Source organism: Ctenopharyngodon idella, chromosome 2, assembly GCF_019924925.1.
Source record: "Ctenopharyngodon idella isolate HZGC_01 chromosome 2, HZGC01, whole genome shotgun sequence".
Taxonomy (NCBI): Eukaryota; Metazoa; Chordata; class Actinopteri; order Cypriniformes; family Xenocyprididae; genus Ctenopharyngodon; species Ctenopharyngodon idella.
This window is the reverse complement of record NC_067221.1, coordinates 18973800-18991248: the sequence shown is the minus strand read 5'-3', so window position 1 is coordinate 18991248 and position 17449 is coordinate 18973800. Positions and strand designations below refer to the sequence as shown.

General features: G+C 35.0%; 3 protein-coding genes across 4 annotated transcripts; 2 read left to right on the top strand and 1 right to left on the bottom strand.

Annotated features, from left to right (window-relative positions):
- The first annotated feature begins 1673 nt into the window (after nt 1-1673).
- Nucleotides 1674-8329, top strand: cdcp2 (CUB domain containing protein 2). The gene is made up of 6 exons (XM_051882164.1): nt 1674-1929; nt 2213-2560; nt 4336-4677; nt 4757-5110; nt 6448-6626; nt 6873-8329. Exons 1-6 carry the CDS (start codon nt 1863-1865, stop codon nt 7176-7178), a joined length of 1596 nt encoding a protein of 531 aa, XP_051738124.1. The 5' UTR covers nt 1674-1862; the 3' UTR covers nt 7179-8329.
- Nucleotides 8330-8473: 144 nt separating this feature from the next.
- On the bottom strand, nt 8474-9769 carry tceanc2 (transcription elongation factor A (SII) N-terminal and central domain containing 2). Its single transcript, XM_051882215.1, has 4 exons — nt 9502-9769; nt 9276-9417; nt 8986-9182; nt 8474-8824 (listed from the first exon to the last, which is right to left on the bottom strand). Exons 1-4 carry the CDS (start codon nt 9598-9600, stop codon nt 8630-8632), a joined length of 633 nt encoding a protein of 210 aa, XP_051738175.1. The 5' UTR covers nt 9601-9769; the 3' UTR covers nt 8474-8629.
- A 508-nt stretch (nt 9770-10277) lies between these two features.
- On the top strand, nt 10278-17091 carry cdc7 (cell division cycle 7 homolog (S. cerevisiae)). Of its 2 annotated transcripts, none has more exons than XM_051882140.1 (12): nt 10278-10610; nt 10779-10886; nt 11366-11452; nt 11587-11722; nt 11867-11960; nt 12064-12206; nt 13470-13707; nt 13884-13979; nt 14061-14266; nt 15748-15830; nt 16275-16424; nt 16515-17091. In XM_051882140.1, exons 2-12 carry the CDS (start codon nt 10811-10813, stop codon nt 16853-16855), a joined length of 1650 nt encoding a protein of 549 aa, XP_051738100.1. In that variant the 5' UTR covers nt 10278-10610; nt 10779-10810; the 3' UTR covers nt 16856-17091. The 2 variants fall into 2 exon arrangements, with proteins under 2 accessions (XP_051738100.1, XP_051738111.1); XM_051882151.1 differs by having other exon boundaries at nt 10279-10610; nt 13470-13533.
- The last annotated feature ends 358 nt before the right edge of the window (nt 17092-17449 follow it).

Sequence of the window (17449 nt, the reverse complement as noted above, 5' to 3'; positions counted from 1 at the left end):
CCATCTATTGATCATTGCAGGTATTTAAAGCTGCAAAAACGTACTCGAAGCCACTGATCTGTGTTTATAATATAATACTCACAATACAAATCTAATTTTCTTGCCATTTCAAAATGACTTGGTGTTGGTGGTGTTTAAACCATATATGTAACATATGTGTAACAAAATATTTGTAAAATAAAAAGATTTTGAAAATCTGCTTGGAAGATTGTTTTAATACATAACAACATAACATAATACAATATGATATAATATAATATAATAATAATTTTAACATCAAATTGTCATTTGGTGGTTTTTAAATCACATGTGTAATGTGTAACAAAATATTTTGTACAAAAAAAAAACATTTTTTGAAAGTCTGCTTTGAAGATTTATTTTTATATATAATATAATATAATATAATATAATATAATAATTTTAACATCAAATTGTCAGTTGGTGGTTTTTAAATCACATGTGTAATGTGTAACAAAATATTTTGTAGAAAAAAATCTTTTTTTTTGAAAGTCTGCTTTGAAGATTTATTTTTATGTATAATATAATATAATATATAATAATTTTAACATCAAACTGTCCTTTGGTGGTATTTAAATCATATATGTAACATATGTGTAACAAAATATTTGAAAATCTGCTTGGATGAATGTTTTAATGATATAATATAATATAATATAATATAATAATTTTAACATCAAATTGTCAGTTGGTGGTTTTTAAATCACATGTGTAATGTGTAACAAAATATTTTGTAGAAAAAAATCTTTTTTTTTGAAAGTCTGCTTTGAAGATTTATTTTTATGTATAATATAATATAATATATAATAATTTTAACATCAAACTGTCCTTTGGTGGTATTTAAATCATATATGTAACATATGTGTAACAAAATATTTGAAAATCTGCTTGGATGAATGTTTTAATGATATAATATAATATAATATAATATAAAACATCAAATTTCTGTGCCATTTGGTGGTTTTTAAATCATATATGTAATATAATAAAATATAAAGTATAACATTTTTTTAAGATACTTTTTAATGGTATTTGTCTTTTTGAATAAAAAAATACCCAAACCTGACTTTATTTAAAAAAAAAAAAAAAAAAAAAAAAAACACTTCCAAGGCCTATTATACAGTCAAACCAAAAATTATTCAGACATTTTTTATATTTTTGATATATTTTTACTAGGGTGCAGGACACTATAGTTCATTTATGTGAGTGAGGATAGCAAAATAAAGTAAACTGTGACATATTATACCCAAAAATTCTTCATGCAGAGGACTACCAGTAAAACTGATAAAAATTTGGAACCAAAAATTATTTAGACACTTTGACCTGACCATGTTTTGCTTAAGTGTTATCTGACATAATTAAGATTCATTTTTTCTGACAATTTAACTCTGAGATCTTGTCATATTTTCTTACCATTTTTTTTAACTATAGTGAATAAACTGTAATAATGAATGAAATGCTCAAGGTATCTGAATAAATTTTGGTTTGACTGTACGTCTAAACTTTAAATCATCGGCAGCATTAAGACTGCTTGTAATACATGTGGTCATCTGCGTATCCCTTCCTCTTATCAACTTAAAACACACCACTTGTTCCATCATGTGCACGATACACTCATTAACATTTCATGGCTTTCTCTCCGAACAGTGTATTGACAAGCCACCTGTGTGCATTTGATAGTCCTCATTAAAATTTAGTTGGAGAGCCAAAGAGTGGACCACCTATCCAATTGCCCCAGAATGAGAGTCCAAAGAATGAGGAGCTTTAAAATGACACCTCCTCTCTGAACCCTGCGGGACAGCATGTGCAGAAGAACTTAAAAGCTGCATACTAAAAGAAACAACATGGTTTTAAGGATGACTGTCTTCATTCATGTTTTGTTCATTGCTGGAAAGGTCACCTCCAAGAAAGGTAGGATGGCTTCCTATCACATGGGTGAAAGTGCATACCTTATGAGTGTTGTTCCATTGTAAACACCTCAGTTCTTACTTAACCTTGTAAGGCAGCTTCCTAATTCTGTGAACATTTTTAGTATGTGCCTGTGCATCTTTGTCTGAAAGCATTTGAAAGTCTTAAACACAAGTATATTAAATAGTCATTATTGATTCCTAGGTAACACATACTGATAAAATGTGAATCTTGAATACATTGTAAGTTGCTTTGGTTTTGATTCAACTGTGTGTAATATTTGTAGGTGTTAAATGTGGAGGAATCCTCTCTGCAAGCAGTGGCAATGTGTCAAGCCCTAATTTTCCAGGCCTGTACCCTTATAACACTGAATGCACCTGGTTGATAGTGGTCTCAGAAGGCTCTTCCGTACTGTTAACCTTCCATCACTTTGAGCTGGAATACCATACAGACTGTGCTTACGACTACATCAAGATATACAACGGCATCTCAGAGGATGAGGGCAACCTCCTGGGGAAATTCTGTGGAGATGTGTCTCCTCCTCAGTTCAGCTCGTCCTGGAATGTCATGTCCATCATCTTCCATTCAGACCGTCATGTTGCACGCAAGGGTTTCTCGGTGGGCTATAGGAAAGGTGAGGAGTGCAACTGAAGATTGGTTCAATACTAATCAGTCAATATGCAGTTGATTACAACACACAATAATTATGATTTGTTCCTAAAATAAGCAAATAACATTTACTGTATTCCATTTACAATGGAAGTCTGTGGTGCAAGACATTGCACAGAGTTGTGTTAATATACACATTGTTTTGGAAGTGTAGCCACAAAACATCAACATTATATTTGTCTATATGATGAAAATGCTTACTAACCTTGTTATATCCAATCTTTCAACTCCTGTCATGACCATTTAATGCTTATAATGCATAAAAAGGGTTAGTGCACCCAAAAATGAAAATTCTGTCATCTTTTACTCATGTCATTCCAAACCCATAAGACTTGCCTGTATATGTGAACTTATATACTTATATGTGAATAAAAGACTAAATTCAATCTGTTCAGCATATAAAGTGATCACATCTTTTTAGAAAATTTGGACTAAACCGCTCGATTCATATGATTAGTTTTACAAACTGCTTTATGAACTTTTTGAAGCAGTGGTAGTTGCGTAGCTGTCAATGGAGGGACAGAAATCTCTCAGATTTCATTATCTTCATGTGTTTCGAAGATGAACGAATGTCTTATGGGTTTGGAACGACATGTGAGTAGCCTAAATGATGACAGAATTTTCATTTTTGGGTGAACTATCCCTTTAATATTTTTCAACAAAAAACATATTGTATCTGATATCTTCTCATTAATGAGTGAATATGCTAACATTTAAAAGTTTTGCATATTATCATGTTATTACTATGTTATTACTAACTTACCACTCTTTGATTAATTAAAAATTGAGAAAATCAATGAAATTTCTAATTTTATATGATCTACACCACTAAGTTATAAAATTTATATTTTTATCAATATTTATAAGAAATTGTATTTGAATATATTTTGTAGAAAACATTTATAAGAACATATCTTATGATAATTATGTGTAGTAACTCCATTGAAATCAATGTATTTAATTAAATTCCTTTGAACTTATAACTCGACTCCTAAATAAATAAATATACAGTACTGTGCAAAAGCCACAACTTTAATGACCATCCATATTTATTTTTTTAGTCTCTTTATTGCGATACAAACAGAAAATAAAGGAAATATTTAGTGTGACCTACTGGACTTCTTCTGTTTTTTAAAAAATGAAACTCTGAGTAACTTCTCATCAGATTTTGAAAATTTTCTTGGCCTTCCAGTCCTTTTCCATTCCATTTAGGTTTAAGAGAGCCAGTTCCTGCTATTGCTAAGTGTACGGGGAGGTTATCAAATACTTGCCACTAGGCTATAAAAGCTGTTTTTTCTGATTTTTTTTCTTTTCTGTTTTTTAATACTGCATACAAATCTGCTGTATTTTCTGGTTATATTCTAATAAAGAGACAGAGAAATAATTATATATGGTCATTATATCATTGCTAAAACAACATCTAATGGTTGCCTAAGACTTTGGCACAGTACTGTATGTATGTATATATATATATATATATATATATATATATCGGCCAACGGCCACCCTGCTCTCTAACATATTGGCATCGGCCATCAAAAAAACAATATCGGTCGACCACTAGTCTTAACACGAGTTGGTTCCCATACTGAAAACTCCATGTCCCAAATAACCCAAATGAATTATAAGGGTTCAGTCCAGTAAACTCTGTAACTTTCACAGTATGTGTGATTGTTTATGTGTAAAAATAAAAATAAATTCATTTATACATCAGTTAATTTGTTTCTCTCTCTAAATCAGATATGTGTGGTGGGGTTTTGACCGGTCTTTCGGGAGTCATCTCCAGCCCAGGTCATCCACAAGACTACAGCAACAATGCTGACTGCTCCTGGACAGTTCATGTGTCCAATCAGAGTGTAGTCAGCCTGGTGTTTCTCGACTTCCAGTTGGAAAACAACGAGGGGTGCAACTTTGACTATGTGGCTCTCTTTGATGGCCCCACTATTAAACACCGTCACCTGGGCAATTACTGCGGTAATGAGAGACCTCCCAACACCGTCACCACATCAAACCAACTGCTGGTGGTCTTCAAATCTGATTTCAACATTGGAGGGAGAGGTTTTAAAGCTTATTACTACTCAGGTGAGACATGTTGCGATACAAGATGCATAATCATAATAACATTTCAAGTATATAATCCTTAATCTTGCTGTTTTTAAAGGAGAGTGCCAGCAAATTCTCAAAAATATCATTGGGAACTTTACTAGTCCTCACTACCCAAACATCTACCCCAACAACATCAACTGTCACTGGACAGTCACTCTAGCAGCCGGCTACAGGATCAAGCTATTTTTTCCCTTTCTGGAGCTTGAGGATCGGAACAGCCTGACCGACACGTGCGACTATGACTCTGTGGCTGTGTATGACGGGGACAGTGAGACAGACACTCTGTTGGGCCACTGGTGTGGTAGTGAACAGCCTCCATCGTTGACCTCTAAGGGAAATAAACTACTGGTTGTTCTCAACACTGACCGGAACTATGCCTTTAAGGGCTTCACAGCCTCCTATATAGGAGGTGAGTGCTTACTTATCACAGTTTGAGTTCATTCTTCTAAAAGTCTAGTTTTGGGGACCAAATGATGTTCCGCTAATGACTCATCTGCACAACCAGATTATTATATGCAGGTGTTGTGCTGAATCTGTGCCCCTGCCAGATTATTACCCCCCTAGTATTGGTAGGTTTAGGAATAGATGTGGGAGAGGGGTTAGGATTAGGGGTGGGGTTAAGATTAGGCAACCAGGTAGCGACTTCAACGAGGGAGTAATAATCTGGCAGGGAGTCGAAATTCGGCACAACACCTGTTCTATTTAGTGAATCAAAAACATACAGCACAGTAGAATTCAACACATACAGTGAACAATAGACATAAATCATTTAGTTACTGACTGGTTGTTTATATGACAATGTGAAAAGATACACATTATGCATATTTTCAGTGGTTCACTCTTGAAAATACAAGTTCCAAAAGGGGTTTTTCATTCATAGCGTATGAATAATAATGACTGAGTTACCTCATATTTGTTTTTGTTTATTATTTTTGAAGCTACATTATGTAGCATTTGGCCCTCTAGAGGTTAAAAATAAAACTGCAAAATTGTTTTGTTTGCGCTTCGGCTCTACTCCGACGAGCCACCGGGGTACACATAAATGGGACATCTTGTGAGCGGATGGCCATGGAATAAAGTTTTTTTTTGTTTTTTTTTGTTTTTTTTTTGCAACTGTTTTAAATTATTCATGGTCCATTTTTCTCAACAAACTTCAAAGCTTCACGCTACGCTACGCACAGTCAAAGCTGCTTTTCTCTCTAAGTCAGTAGCCTACGTATTTGACGTTAACTAGCCTACACAATAGAGAATGTTCGCAATTTCCCGCGAAATGCGCATTTCGCGGGAAATTGCATACATTCACTGTCACCATAATTGCACAATGTTTTTACCCAAATAATACATTCGTGAGAGACCTATAACTTATAGGCCTAGGTCTATCATAAGTATTATTTAGGTAAATACATTTGACATGGATTTTAAAAAGCACTCTGTCAATAAAATATATATATATTTTTTTTAAAGTTACAGTGTATAGGCTAATAGAGTTTACGACTCCAATTTAAAAAAATCTTAAAAAAGCTGATTATTAAACAATGAAAAGTCATGAAAAAGTCTATGTAAACACCTTTTACAAGAATTTTAAAATGTATTTATTACTGAAATTACTTAGCAACAGAATTGCACTATTTATTCCTCAGAACAATAGGCCTAAGTCAAAATCTTGCCACACAGCATTAAATGTCATATATTCATTGACCTCAACCTGACAAGTTTATGTTTTGTTGTTTTCTTTGTGTGTTGCAGTGGTGCCAGTCAATGTAAGCTGCACCCGAACTGAGTTTCAGATTCAGGTCTCCAGACAGGCTTTACCTCAGCTGGACCGTGAGAACATTTATCTGGGGAATCCATCCTGTTCGGCCCAGCTGACGGAAACATCCTACAAAATTCAAGCCCGTTTTGTCAACTGTGGAACTGCTGGACAGGTATATAAGATAAAGAGACAATTGTTAAAGTGCTGTAGATTATTTTTTGGGATACCACACCTAAAACACCCCTAGTACCCTACACTTTTCTCAGTGATGGTCTTAGACTTAGGTCTAATTCAGTGGCAGATGCTAGCAAATGTCTGATGCAGTCCGATCTCTTATAACAGCTTTAAAACTAGATTTAATACAGGTTTGTTCAAATCAACATGAATGATGCCTCATATCCTATCTGATCTTCTGCAGAAACGTCAAAACATCACCATGCTGGTCAACTCGCTTTATATTGACTTCTCTGATGGACCACAGCAGAATATTCAGGAGTATGAAGTGCAATGTGATGCCCAGAGGAAGGTGGCCATGGCTAGCATTATCTCAGTTGAGGAACGTAACCGGCTCAATGAACTGGCCCGTCTGGCCCAGGAATCAAACAACAAGAAAGTTGATGAAGAAAGTGAACCACATGACACCAGTGACATCATCTTCATCAGCATCTGTGTTCTCGCTGTCATCCTCATGTTAATTGCTATTGTGTGGTTGGTGCTCCTATAGACCATATGCACCAGAGAAACAAAAAAGCCATCTTTAAAATTTTGTATTTGAACTTTCATTTTTGCGGTAGCTCTGTATGTTTTTATTGCATCGCTGTCGAAGAGTAATTAGCTGGTGAAGTGGACTGACTTATGGTAGAGTTAATGAAAGTTATCATGAGCATTGTAATGTTTGAAGCGGATGTCATTAGACCAGAAAGATTTTAAAACGAGTGGTTCATTCATAAATTCTGTAAGATCTTAGCTTCATGCTGTGGAATTACAAACCGGAAGACAGAACACAACGAGTGCAGCACTGAAAAGGGCGAGGCTACATAAGGTCTATAGGAGCGCCACACAATGAATATATAAGGACTTGATATATCTCTATTTTTATACTTTTTTTTATTTTTTATGTACATTGGTGGTCCAAAGTTTGGAAAAAATTAAGATTTTTTTTTATGTTTTTGAAAAAAGTCTCTTCCAAGGTCTTCCAATGCTCACCAAGGTTGCTTTGATCAAAAATACAGTAAAAACAGTAATATTGTGAAATATTGTTACATTTTAAAATAACTGTTTTCTATTTTTAATACATTTTAAAATCTAATTTATTCCTGTGATGATTTTCAGCATCATTACTCCAGTCTTCAATGTCATGTGATACTTCAGAAATCATTCTAATATGCTGATTTGCTGCTTAATTATTATTGGTGCTCAATTATTAATAATGGCTCTTATTATTATCATTAATGTTGCAGCTTAATATTTTTGTATTAAGCAGCAACATATTTTTAGGATTTTTTTGATGATTAGAAAGTCAAAAGAACAGCAATTTATTTGAAATATAAATCTTTTGAAATTGAAAAAATTTCTCTACTGTTCTTGTTAAAAGTATTAATTTCTTCTTCTTCTTTTTTTTAAGATCTTACTTACCACAAACTTTTAAATGGTAGTGTGTCACTGTTTCCATTAAAATATAAACATTGTTTTCAACTGTTTTCATAATTGATAATAATAATGTTTCTTGAGCAGCAAATCATCATATTAGAATGATTTCTGAAGGAACAAGTGACACTAAAGTCTGGAGTAATGATGCTCAAAAAATTCAGCTTTGCCATCATAGGAATAAATTACATTTATTAAAACACTAAACAGTTGTAATAATATTTCACAACAACATTACTGTTTTATCAAATAAATGCAGTATTTGTAAGCATAAGAGATTTTGCATAAGATTTTGAAAAAATAGTAATTATTCCAAACTTTTGACCAGCAGTGTAGCTGTGAATGGAAAGAAACATTCTGGCAAACAATATGTAAAAAAAGTCAAATGTTGTATTTAAGATTCAAAGTTAAAACTGGTTACAAGTCAATGAGTAAATCATACAGCTGTATGTTAAAAAAATAATAAATATATTTTTAAAAAATGAAAAGGGTAAACAATATTTTCTTTAGGTCACATGTCTGAATTCTTTACATTTTCTTTTTGTGATTTCTAACAAATATATTAACTGGTAATTTGCCATCCTTGACCTGCGCTCTTAACTCAGGCTTATGTTTCAGAGCAAAGACAAGAGCCCTCACAGTCCTTCTGTAAGCTCCGCTAACCAGCCTAGAGCTCTGGTGGAACACCTCCCTCTCAATGTTCTCCACCAGTCCATGCTCCACCTGGACAATTAGGAAAAGAGTTACATACAATATGCATGCAAACTGTGTCATAATAATATTTAATTATACCATTCCAGAATTTAAATATAGCAATAAAATAATGAGAGCATAAACACTGTCAATGTGGTTAAGAAATTGTAATGATATTTTAAGATCAGTACCTTCAACGCAATGGCTTCAGAAAGCAGTTTCTTGGCATTGCTCCTTAAACTTTCTGTCTGTTTGTCACAGCGAACTTCTATGGAAGGTTTATTTGCATGTTCCTCAATAAAGGTCCTCCAGTGTTTATATACCTCCCCTGCAAGGGACTTGATTTCAGGATCTTCTGAGTGTTTGCGGAGGTTGTTAACTGTGTGTCCTGAAGAGATACAAATGAAAGTGGCAGTATTTGAAAATAGTATTTGATGGAAAGAGACTGGGATGCAACTAAAAAGGAATAACCAAGTTTTACCAATTTTGGTAGTCTTCAGCACTTCTCTGGAAGGCACTTTCTTGTCCAGCTCCTTTAAAGCTTCGATCATGTTCTCTTTAGGTTGGCCAGGCAGTTCAAGGATTGACTTGTACCTTTCAATGTCTTCAATCACGACCACTCTCTGGAACAAATACAGATGTCTACATGCATAATATACCACACATGGTGAAGAATGATGGACAGGATAAAATGACCAATGACTTACCCGTAGGGACTCTAATGTTGCTTGTTTGTAATTTCTTTCTTGTTTTGGTTCCTGTTTCACCCGGTCTCCCTTTGGTAACCGAACAACAAATTTATCCATGATTAAAACCCTGATATGAACGATTCTAAATAGTTTATTTACACCAGCTCTTGCTACACTTTTTTTCTTTAGGTTACTACATTGTAGATCTGTCTGTGAACAGAGCAGTATGGCAACAAAAAGCGGTGAACTGAATTCTGCTTCACACCGGAAGAGAACGCGCGTCTGCGCGATAAAGGTTTTTCAATATAAAAGCCTTCTATCGCGTCAAAACAGGCAATGTAAAAACACAAAACATCGATTAAATCTTCAATCTACTAATACACCAATAATTTTATAATACAAATGAGTAATAGTTGTACATATGCACAAAAGCAAAATAGGAGTTGTCTTTCAATATTTGACCAATAAGTAAAACGCCTTGATAATAAATTCGAGTTTTCTTGTTTAAAATTATGAACTGTATTTAATTTTATTTTGTTACAGTTTATGATTCATTAAATGGGGAAATTACATTGAAATTGCATTTAACATTGTATTCATCATTTGAGCTTTGTTTATTATGTTTTGGAGATGTATTTATATTGGATTATTTGATGTATAATTTTAAGTTTGTTTGGGGGGGAAAACTTCCATATAAAATGTCAGCCATCACTGAATTAATATCGGCCATGGATGTATTTTATAATTTAACATCATAATTTTGCTAAAGGTAAGCTACGCTTTGACTGGGTTGGTGAAACTGCATTGTTGGAGCAAATGGCTCAGTAGTGGTCACGTGACCTGCGTCTCAGTTTTAGCGCGGAACTTGGAGTTGGTCGGGAAGAAAGACATTTCTCAAACAAGACCGAGTTGTGTGTATATTAAAACATTTGCGGTTTCTTTAAAAAAAATAAACGTGTTTGACAGGGTGACAAATCTCCTGTTTAGTATCAGAATACGCCTTTAACACAACTTGTGAACTTTGCGCGGTACGTTAACTTAACGTCAGTGCAGTTGTTTATCGGATACAGTCTGGTGGTACAGTGTTTCTCAAACACTAAAATACTTGGTGAAAGCAAAAACAACAGGTAAGGGTTTTTTTTAAACATATTTTTACATTATATTATAAATTCCGACGTTAAAAGGTGTATTAGGTTCTTTTTGAAGTGTTTTGGTCTTATTTGGATACAGTTAAACCAATATTATACCAGTTGAGCTGTTTATGAGTATTAACTGTATCTAATGTCATCCAACAGTTTCCCACATCTGTTGGTTATTGTGGGATTAAATGGAAGCAGCACCAACTGTGCAAAGAAACACTCATCAAAGTGTTGAAAAGGGCAGGAGCAGACACAAAATTTCCAGTGAGTGAGCCTTTTTCAATATGAAAGTTAATGTATTTTAAATGTATTTATGTGTAGTTAATTACACATTTATTTAAATATATGACATACAAATTTCAATAGAAATTACATTTAAAGTATATTTTAGTTTACAGTAAATGCTTGATTGTACGTCATCCGGCATAATTTACCTTATATTTAAAAGACAATAGAAGTAATTATAGAATTGCATATAAAGTTGTACTTATGTGGGTCAAATAAGCACTCTTAAGATCACTTAATTGCATGTAATATACATGTATGCTATAATGTATTTATTAAATTGCAATTTACATTCTATTAAGTATCTAAAAACATTATATTTAGTTCAGATTGAAGTATATTCTTTTACATTGTATTATTTCCGTAATATGTACTGTAGTGTGCAATTTTTAGATAATTCCTTTTCATTATGTTATTTTACTCAAATAATTAAACCTATGTGATTCTCTTTTGTTCAGGAGATGTTGAGACGGACATTGCATACCTTTATGAAGTTCTGCCACAGCTGTCTCAGATTTTTCGTATCATAGATAAAATTGGAGAAGGTTTGCAATTAAATTTCTTGCTACTTAAATACTTGGAATAGCTTTGAATGCACTTAAATAATGCTATTTTCTTTTTCTTTTTTTCTGCTGATTGATGAACTTTAGTTAACCTTTGCATCATTGTGTGATTACAGGCACTTTCAGCTCAGTGTATTTGGCAGAGGCGCAGATGACCGACGGTTCAAGAAGGATGTTTGCATTGAAACACCTGATCCCCACCAGTCACCCTGTGCGAATAGCTGCTGAACTCCAGTGCTTGACTGTTGCTGGGTGAGTCATAAAAAAATGTCATATTTTTTGTCACCGTTCATTTTCATGTTTTCTGTGATGCATGCCATGTAAGATATTTTATACTGAGCAAACTTGGGTTTCAGAGTTACTTACAGGATTTATCTATTTTATCTCCCTCCGCAGAGGGACAGAAAATGTGATGGGAGTCACGTACTGCTTCAGGAAAGAGCATCACGTGGTTATTGTCATGCCATACATGGAGCATCAAACCTTTGTTGTAAGTGTCTGCAGTATGTGTGCTTTTAACCCAAATGATACACCATGAATAGTATACACTATCTATACCCAAGATATTACCCAAAAGTCTTCATTCCTTGTAGGATATTGTTGGATCCTTGAGTTTTGAGGATGTGAAGCATTACATCTTCCACCTGCTCAAAGCCTTGAGACACATTCACAAATTTGGCATCATCCACCGAGACATCAAACCAACCAATTTCCTGTTCAATCAACAAAGGAGAGAGTATGTACCTGATGTTCATTTCTAGTACCTCTACCTGATACATCTGTAATTGCCACAGTTTCTTCCTTACTTAAAAGGGATAGTTCACCCAAAAATGAAAATTACCCCATGATTTACTCACCCTCGAGCTATCCAAGGTGTATATGACTTTCTACTTTCAGACGAATACAATCGGAGATGTATTTAAAAATATCCTGGCTCTTCCAAGATATAAAATGGCAGTGAATGGGGGGCCTGATTTTGAAGCCCAAAAAAGTGCATCCATCCACCATAAAAGTATTCCACACGGTTCTGCAGAGTTAATAAAGGCCTTCTGAAGCGAAACAATGGGTTTTTGTAAGAAAAATATCCATATTTAAAACTTTATCATCTAAAATAACTAGCTTCCGGCACATTTTTGCTGAAGTCGACTTGCGCCACAGGAGTAATCCGTGACGCGATGTATGACATAGGATGTAGGAGGAGCGTAAGCTTAGATGCCTCTTGCGATTTAAACAAAAGCTGTGCAACAAACTCAAGCTCCTCTTCTCTTATATTGAAATCCTCCGACATTTCTCTTTAAAATTTCTCATTTTAGTCTTCTAATTTGTGACTGGTGTTTTGTTTTGCTCTATCCTCTGCGCTTCCATGTTATTCAATACATCATGCGACGGGTCAGGGGGTTAATCTTCCACCGCAAATCGTTGCGTATGGCTGTCTGCCGGAAGCTAATTATTATAGTTAATAAAGTGTCTTTTTTTTTTTTTTTTTACAAAAAACCCATTTCTTTGCTTCAGAAGGCCTTTATTAACCCCCTGGAGCCGTGTGGAGTACTTTTACGATGGATGGATGCACTTTTTTTGCTTCAAAATTGGGTCCCCCATTCACTGCCATTATAAAGCTTGGAAGAGCCAGGATATTTTTAAATATATCTCTGATTGTGTTTGTCTGAAAGAAGATAGTCATATACACCTAGAATGGCTTGAGGGTGAGTAAATCATGGGATAATTTTCATTTTTGGGTGAACTTTTCCTTTTAAGATGTAACAATTGATCAACTGGCTAAATGAGCGTTAAATGATAGCAAAGGTAATGTTAAAAAAAAAAGGGGGAAAATTATCCAATTAGCTTTAAATTTCATATCCTTCCATGATCAGCTTAGATGGGATGGTCTATGAATATTGTCTTGGATAAGGAGGGGCCTTGGAGTCAAAAAGGCTATTAACCACTGGAAAAGATCCAAGTTAACTGAAGCATGCTGATTCCTGTCTTTCTCATTTCTCAGGTACTCTCTAGTGGATTTTGGCCTGGCACAGGGCACTCATGACACACAGATAGAACTGCTGAAGGTGGTGAAATCAAAAGCTTATAAAGGTGGAGGGTCATCTAAGATGGTGGAGGAATCACTTGGGAAACAGAAACTAGTGCCTTTACCACCCAACACCAGAAATCCTGCTGTCCAGTTCAGCACTAAAGCACCAGCTAAAAGACCCTGCCCACCCTCACGTATTAAACACAGCAAGGTGTCTGCACTGTGTCTCTTTGTTAAATGGATAAATTAAGTTTTTAATATGATGATGGTTATGAGTCACATTGGGGGACACTGTACTTCCACTTTTGCTCTTCCATGTTCATATGGTTTTGTTTTAGAAAACTTATTCATGAACTTATTCAAAAACTTATGTCCTTCCTCTCAAAGGAACTGTTGGGACTTGATAAGGCACCACGGTCTGTATTTGGGGAGAAAAACCTAAACGGCGCAAACTCTCATAAACCTGGCACTGACAAAGTTGAGGTTAGCGTCTTTTCTCACACTGGTTGCATCTGACACCTTCTGAATAACTATCAGCTCTTTACCTGTCAAATTGCATTTCAGGGATTGCTTTTAAAACCAAAAAGAGAGGAGATAATTCCACGCAAAATTGTTTCTTCAAAACACCGCTCAGTCCCTGTGAGAACTCCATTAAATCAGAGACAGAAAACCCCTGCTGAGAGTCAGAAACCCAAACCCCCTGTCGTCAGCTCGATGCTTACCTGCAACTGCTACATGACTGACCGCGTCTGCAACATCTGCCTGTCCAGGTACACACTCTTAATCAAGTCATAGTTATATATTTTTTAACCCCATAAAGCCTACTTTATCATAATTGAAACCACAAATTTCTAAAGCCTCTGAATTATCAACATGATGAACCTGTTGTACAAAATATACTGCATGCCTTGTTTTCTGATTGATAGTTTATATTTTTTTAGCAAGTAAAAGCCTTTTAGTATAATTATAAAAATGTCCACCTTCAAGTCGTGGTTACATGTCTTTTTGCTGTGAAATCTTTATTGATTTTTATAAAGTAAATGTAAGAATAACTTTTATATTGTTAGTAATATTTCAAGATGAACATTTACAGGAATTAAGCATCTTTGGTTTGGTTTATTATCCATACATCATTTTTGGGGATAATCATGTTAAAATGTATCAAATATAATCCATCAGGCTTTTGAGGAACGTTTATTTGTACATCTTTTGTACTGAACTGCATTATGTGTTTATAATCTTTTTTTATTTTTTATTTTGTCTAAATCAGCACTGTCAAACTCCGTTCCTGGAAGGCCACAGCCCTGCAGAGTTTAGCTTCAACCCTAATTAAACACACCTGATCTAGCTAATCAAGGCCTTATTTGAAACTACAGGTATTGGCAAATACCAAACAGCGTTTTTGCACCCTTGAAGGGCACTTCGGGAAGGGGGTGCTATTTGTAAGGGCGTTTCAAATGAAGGTGATCACCCTTCACAAAGGTTCCTTCCACAAGTCTGTTAGCGAAGGGCACATGCGATGGTCACTTCAAGGAAGTAATTTTATCATTTATGGTCATGTGACCCAGGATGGCAAATCCTCATGATCCATTTTAAAGCTAGATGGCAGGAAAGTTCGAGTTAACATATACACAGAATAATTCAAGTTTTTTTTATGATATTTTACACACATTTATGTAATACATTTCATATGAAGTTTAAATAGGTTTCATAGGTAAGAAATTAGTTAAATAGTAGATACTTTAGGTAGTGTTTTGCAGTGTCCAAAAAAGAGACAGATAGTTTTAATGTTGAGAGCAGAGACACGCACACAAAAAACACACACACATATGTTTATTTATCCAGGTGAAGATAATGAGGAAATTACATTGTCTTTCATTGCTCCCTTCACCAAGTACATTTCAAAAAGGCAACAATATGACATGCAAATGTCCTGCTCCCACCATTCCCCACTTCAAGGGCTCTGCCCTTCAGAGTGAGTAGGGCCTAGGGATGCTCACTTTCGATTGGAATTTGCCCTATGTGTGTTGGAGCAGGGTTGGAACTTGGAACTAAACTCTGTAGGACTGTGGTCCTCCAGGAGCTGAGATTGACACTCCTGGTCTAAAGGTTCTAAAACAGCTCCAAGTAAAAAAAAAACAAAAAAGAAAAAACAAACAAAAAAACATTTTTGGACTATTATTATTATATGTCAGGCTTTATAGGGTTCATTTAATACTACAGTCCGTGAAGAACTTAACTGCTTTCACAGGAAACAGCAGGTGGCTCCGAGGGCTGGTACCCCAGGCTTTAGGGCTCCAGAGGTTCTGACTAAGTGCCCCAACCAGGGAACAGGTAAAGCTACCCATCGACATTAGCATTAATGCTGCTTTATATTCAACTTGGAAATTTTCCAATTTCCTACTTGGAAAAGTACAATAACATTCCACTTAATGTATTCTCTTTCAACTGATAATTGTACACCTGTTACTGATTGAATCAGAATGGTTACTGAATCAACATCGTCAATATACCCAAATGAATCAGAATTGAATCAAATTGATTCAAAACCAGGAGAATCAAATCAGGAAATCTGTATTTAATACCCAGTGCTTCTATTATCATCTGAGCATTGGACAATGGAATGTTTCATGGTCAGAATACAGAGAAATGAAGTAGGAATATCCCACATCTGACTTGTGAATGGAACACAAATTTAGTATGGTGCACATTTCACATTCAGTTCAATTCTCTAATTTTGTAATGAATTCTGGCTAATAAAATCACATCTCTTTGCAGCTATTGACATGTGGTCAGCAGGAGTCATATTGCTGTCACTGCTGAGCGGGAGGTATCCGTTCTTCAAAGCCAGTGACGATCTGATCGCTCTTACTCAGATCATGACCATTCGAGGATCTAAGGAGACGATCGAGGCTGCTAAGACGTTTGGTATGTCATTGTCATCAGGCTCAAGGGGACAGATGTCTTATTTCTTGCACATTCACCTGACTGAATATTTTTTCTTGTGTCTGAATCCAGGTAAATCTATAGTGTGCAGTCGTGAACTTCCTCGGCTGGACCTGAGGATCCTCTGTGAGACTCTGAGAGGTTTGCGATCATGGGATGACTCCTCACTTCCTGCTGAGTTTCAAGCCTCACATAACCCAGCAGAAGTAAAACAGGATGCTGGGAGTCCTGCTAGGAAACACATGAGCTCAGGCTCACTCAAAAGCAGTGCAGAGCTGCAGGAGATGGGCTGGGTTAAAGTGCCAGATTATGTATACGACCTCTTGGATAAACTGTTAGATTTAAACCCAGCAACGAGGATAACAGCCTCCATGGCACTGCAGCATCCACTCTTCAAAGATATGACAGATTAATTTTTGCGCATCCTAATTTTGTATTCTGTAAAGGGTTACATGAATGCATTTATTTTGTAACTACAATCTGTACAGTGATTTATTTATTTGTCCTTTTTTGGGGGGGGGTTATAGATTCACATTTGAGAATAAAGTTCAAACCTAATTGTTTAATTTTGAGAGAATGCTTCCTGAATGTAAGGTTCTGTCACAATATTTTTGGATAAAATAAATTTTAATAACACTTTTGGAAACCAGACTGTTTTTGCTACATGTTCCTACATAAATTAAAAAAGGAACTCAAAAGTCTCTCTAATAATTGCATGGATATTTAGAATTTATTTGCACAGAACTTCTCACAAAAAAAAAAGACACCTAATTCACAACAGGTGTATATAAATTAGTTCTTAACTTTTTAATTTAGAGTATTCTAAATGAACAACTACAAGCTTACATTTATAAGGACACTCAAAAAGTGATTTTTGCATATATGTGGTTTCAGTTGCTAAATTTTTAGATTTAGAATAAATTTCAATATGCAGGATTTTGATTAATCATAATTTGTGAAAGTGCACATGCTTGGTTATTGAATTGGACCTTATGTGAAAAGAGAAA

Coding starts and splice junctions, on each gene's coding strand:
- tceanc2 (XM_051882215.1), bottom strand. CDS start 9,600: ATGGATAAATTTGTTGTTCGGTTACCAAAGGGAGACCGGGTGAAACAG. Junction 9,418..9,501: donor CAACATTAGAGTCCCTACGG/GTAAGTCATTGG, acceptor TATTTGTTCCAG/AGAGTGGTCGTGATTGAAGA. Junction 9,183..9,275: donor GCTGAAGACTACCAAAATTG/GTAAAACTTGGT, acceptor GTATCTCTTCAG/GACACACAGTTAACAACCTC.
- cdc7 (XM_051882140.1), top strand. CDS start 10,811: ATGGAAGCAGCACCAACTGTGCAAAGAAACACTCATCAAAGTGTTGAA. Junction 10,887..11,365: donor GAGCAGACACAAAATTTCCA/GTGAGTGAGCCT, acceptor TCTTTTGTTCAG/GAGATGTTGAGACGGACATT. Junction 13,708..13,883: donor CACGTATTAAACACAGCAAG/GTGTCTGCACTG, acceptor TTCCTCTCAAAG/GAACTGTTGGGACTTGATAA.
- cdcp2 (XM_051882164.1), top strand. CDS start 1,863: ATGGTTTTAAGGATGACTGTCTTCATTCATGTTTTGTTCATTGCTGGA. Junction 4,678..4,756: donor TAAAGCTTATTACTACTCAG/GTGAGACATGTT, acceptor CTGTTTTTAAAG/GAGAGTGCCAGCAAATTCTC. Junction 6,627..6,872: donor ACTGTGGAACTGCTGGACAG/GTATATAAGATA, acceptor GATCTTCTGCAG/AAACGTCAAAACATCACCAT.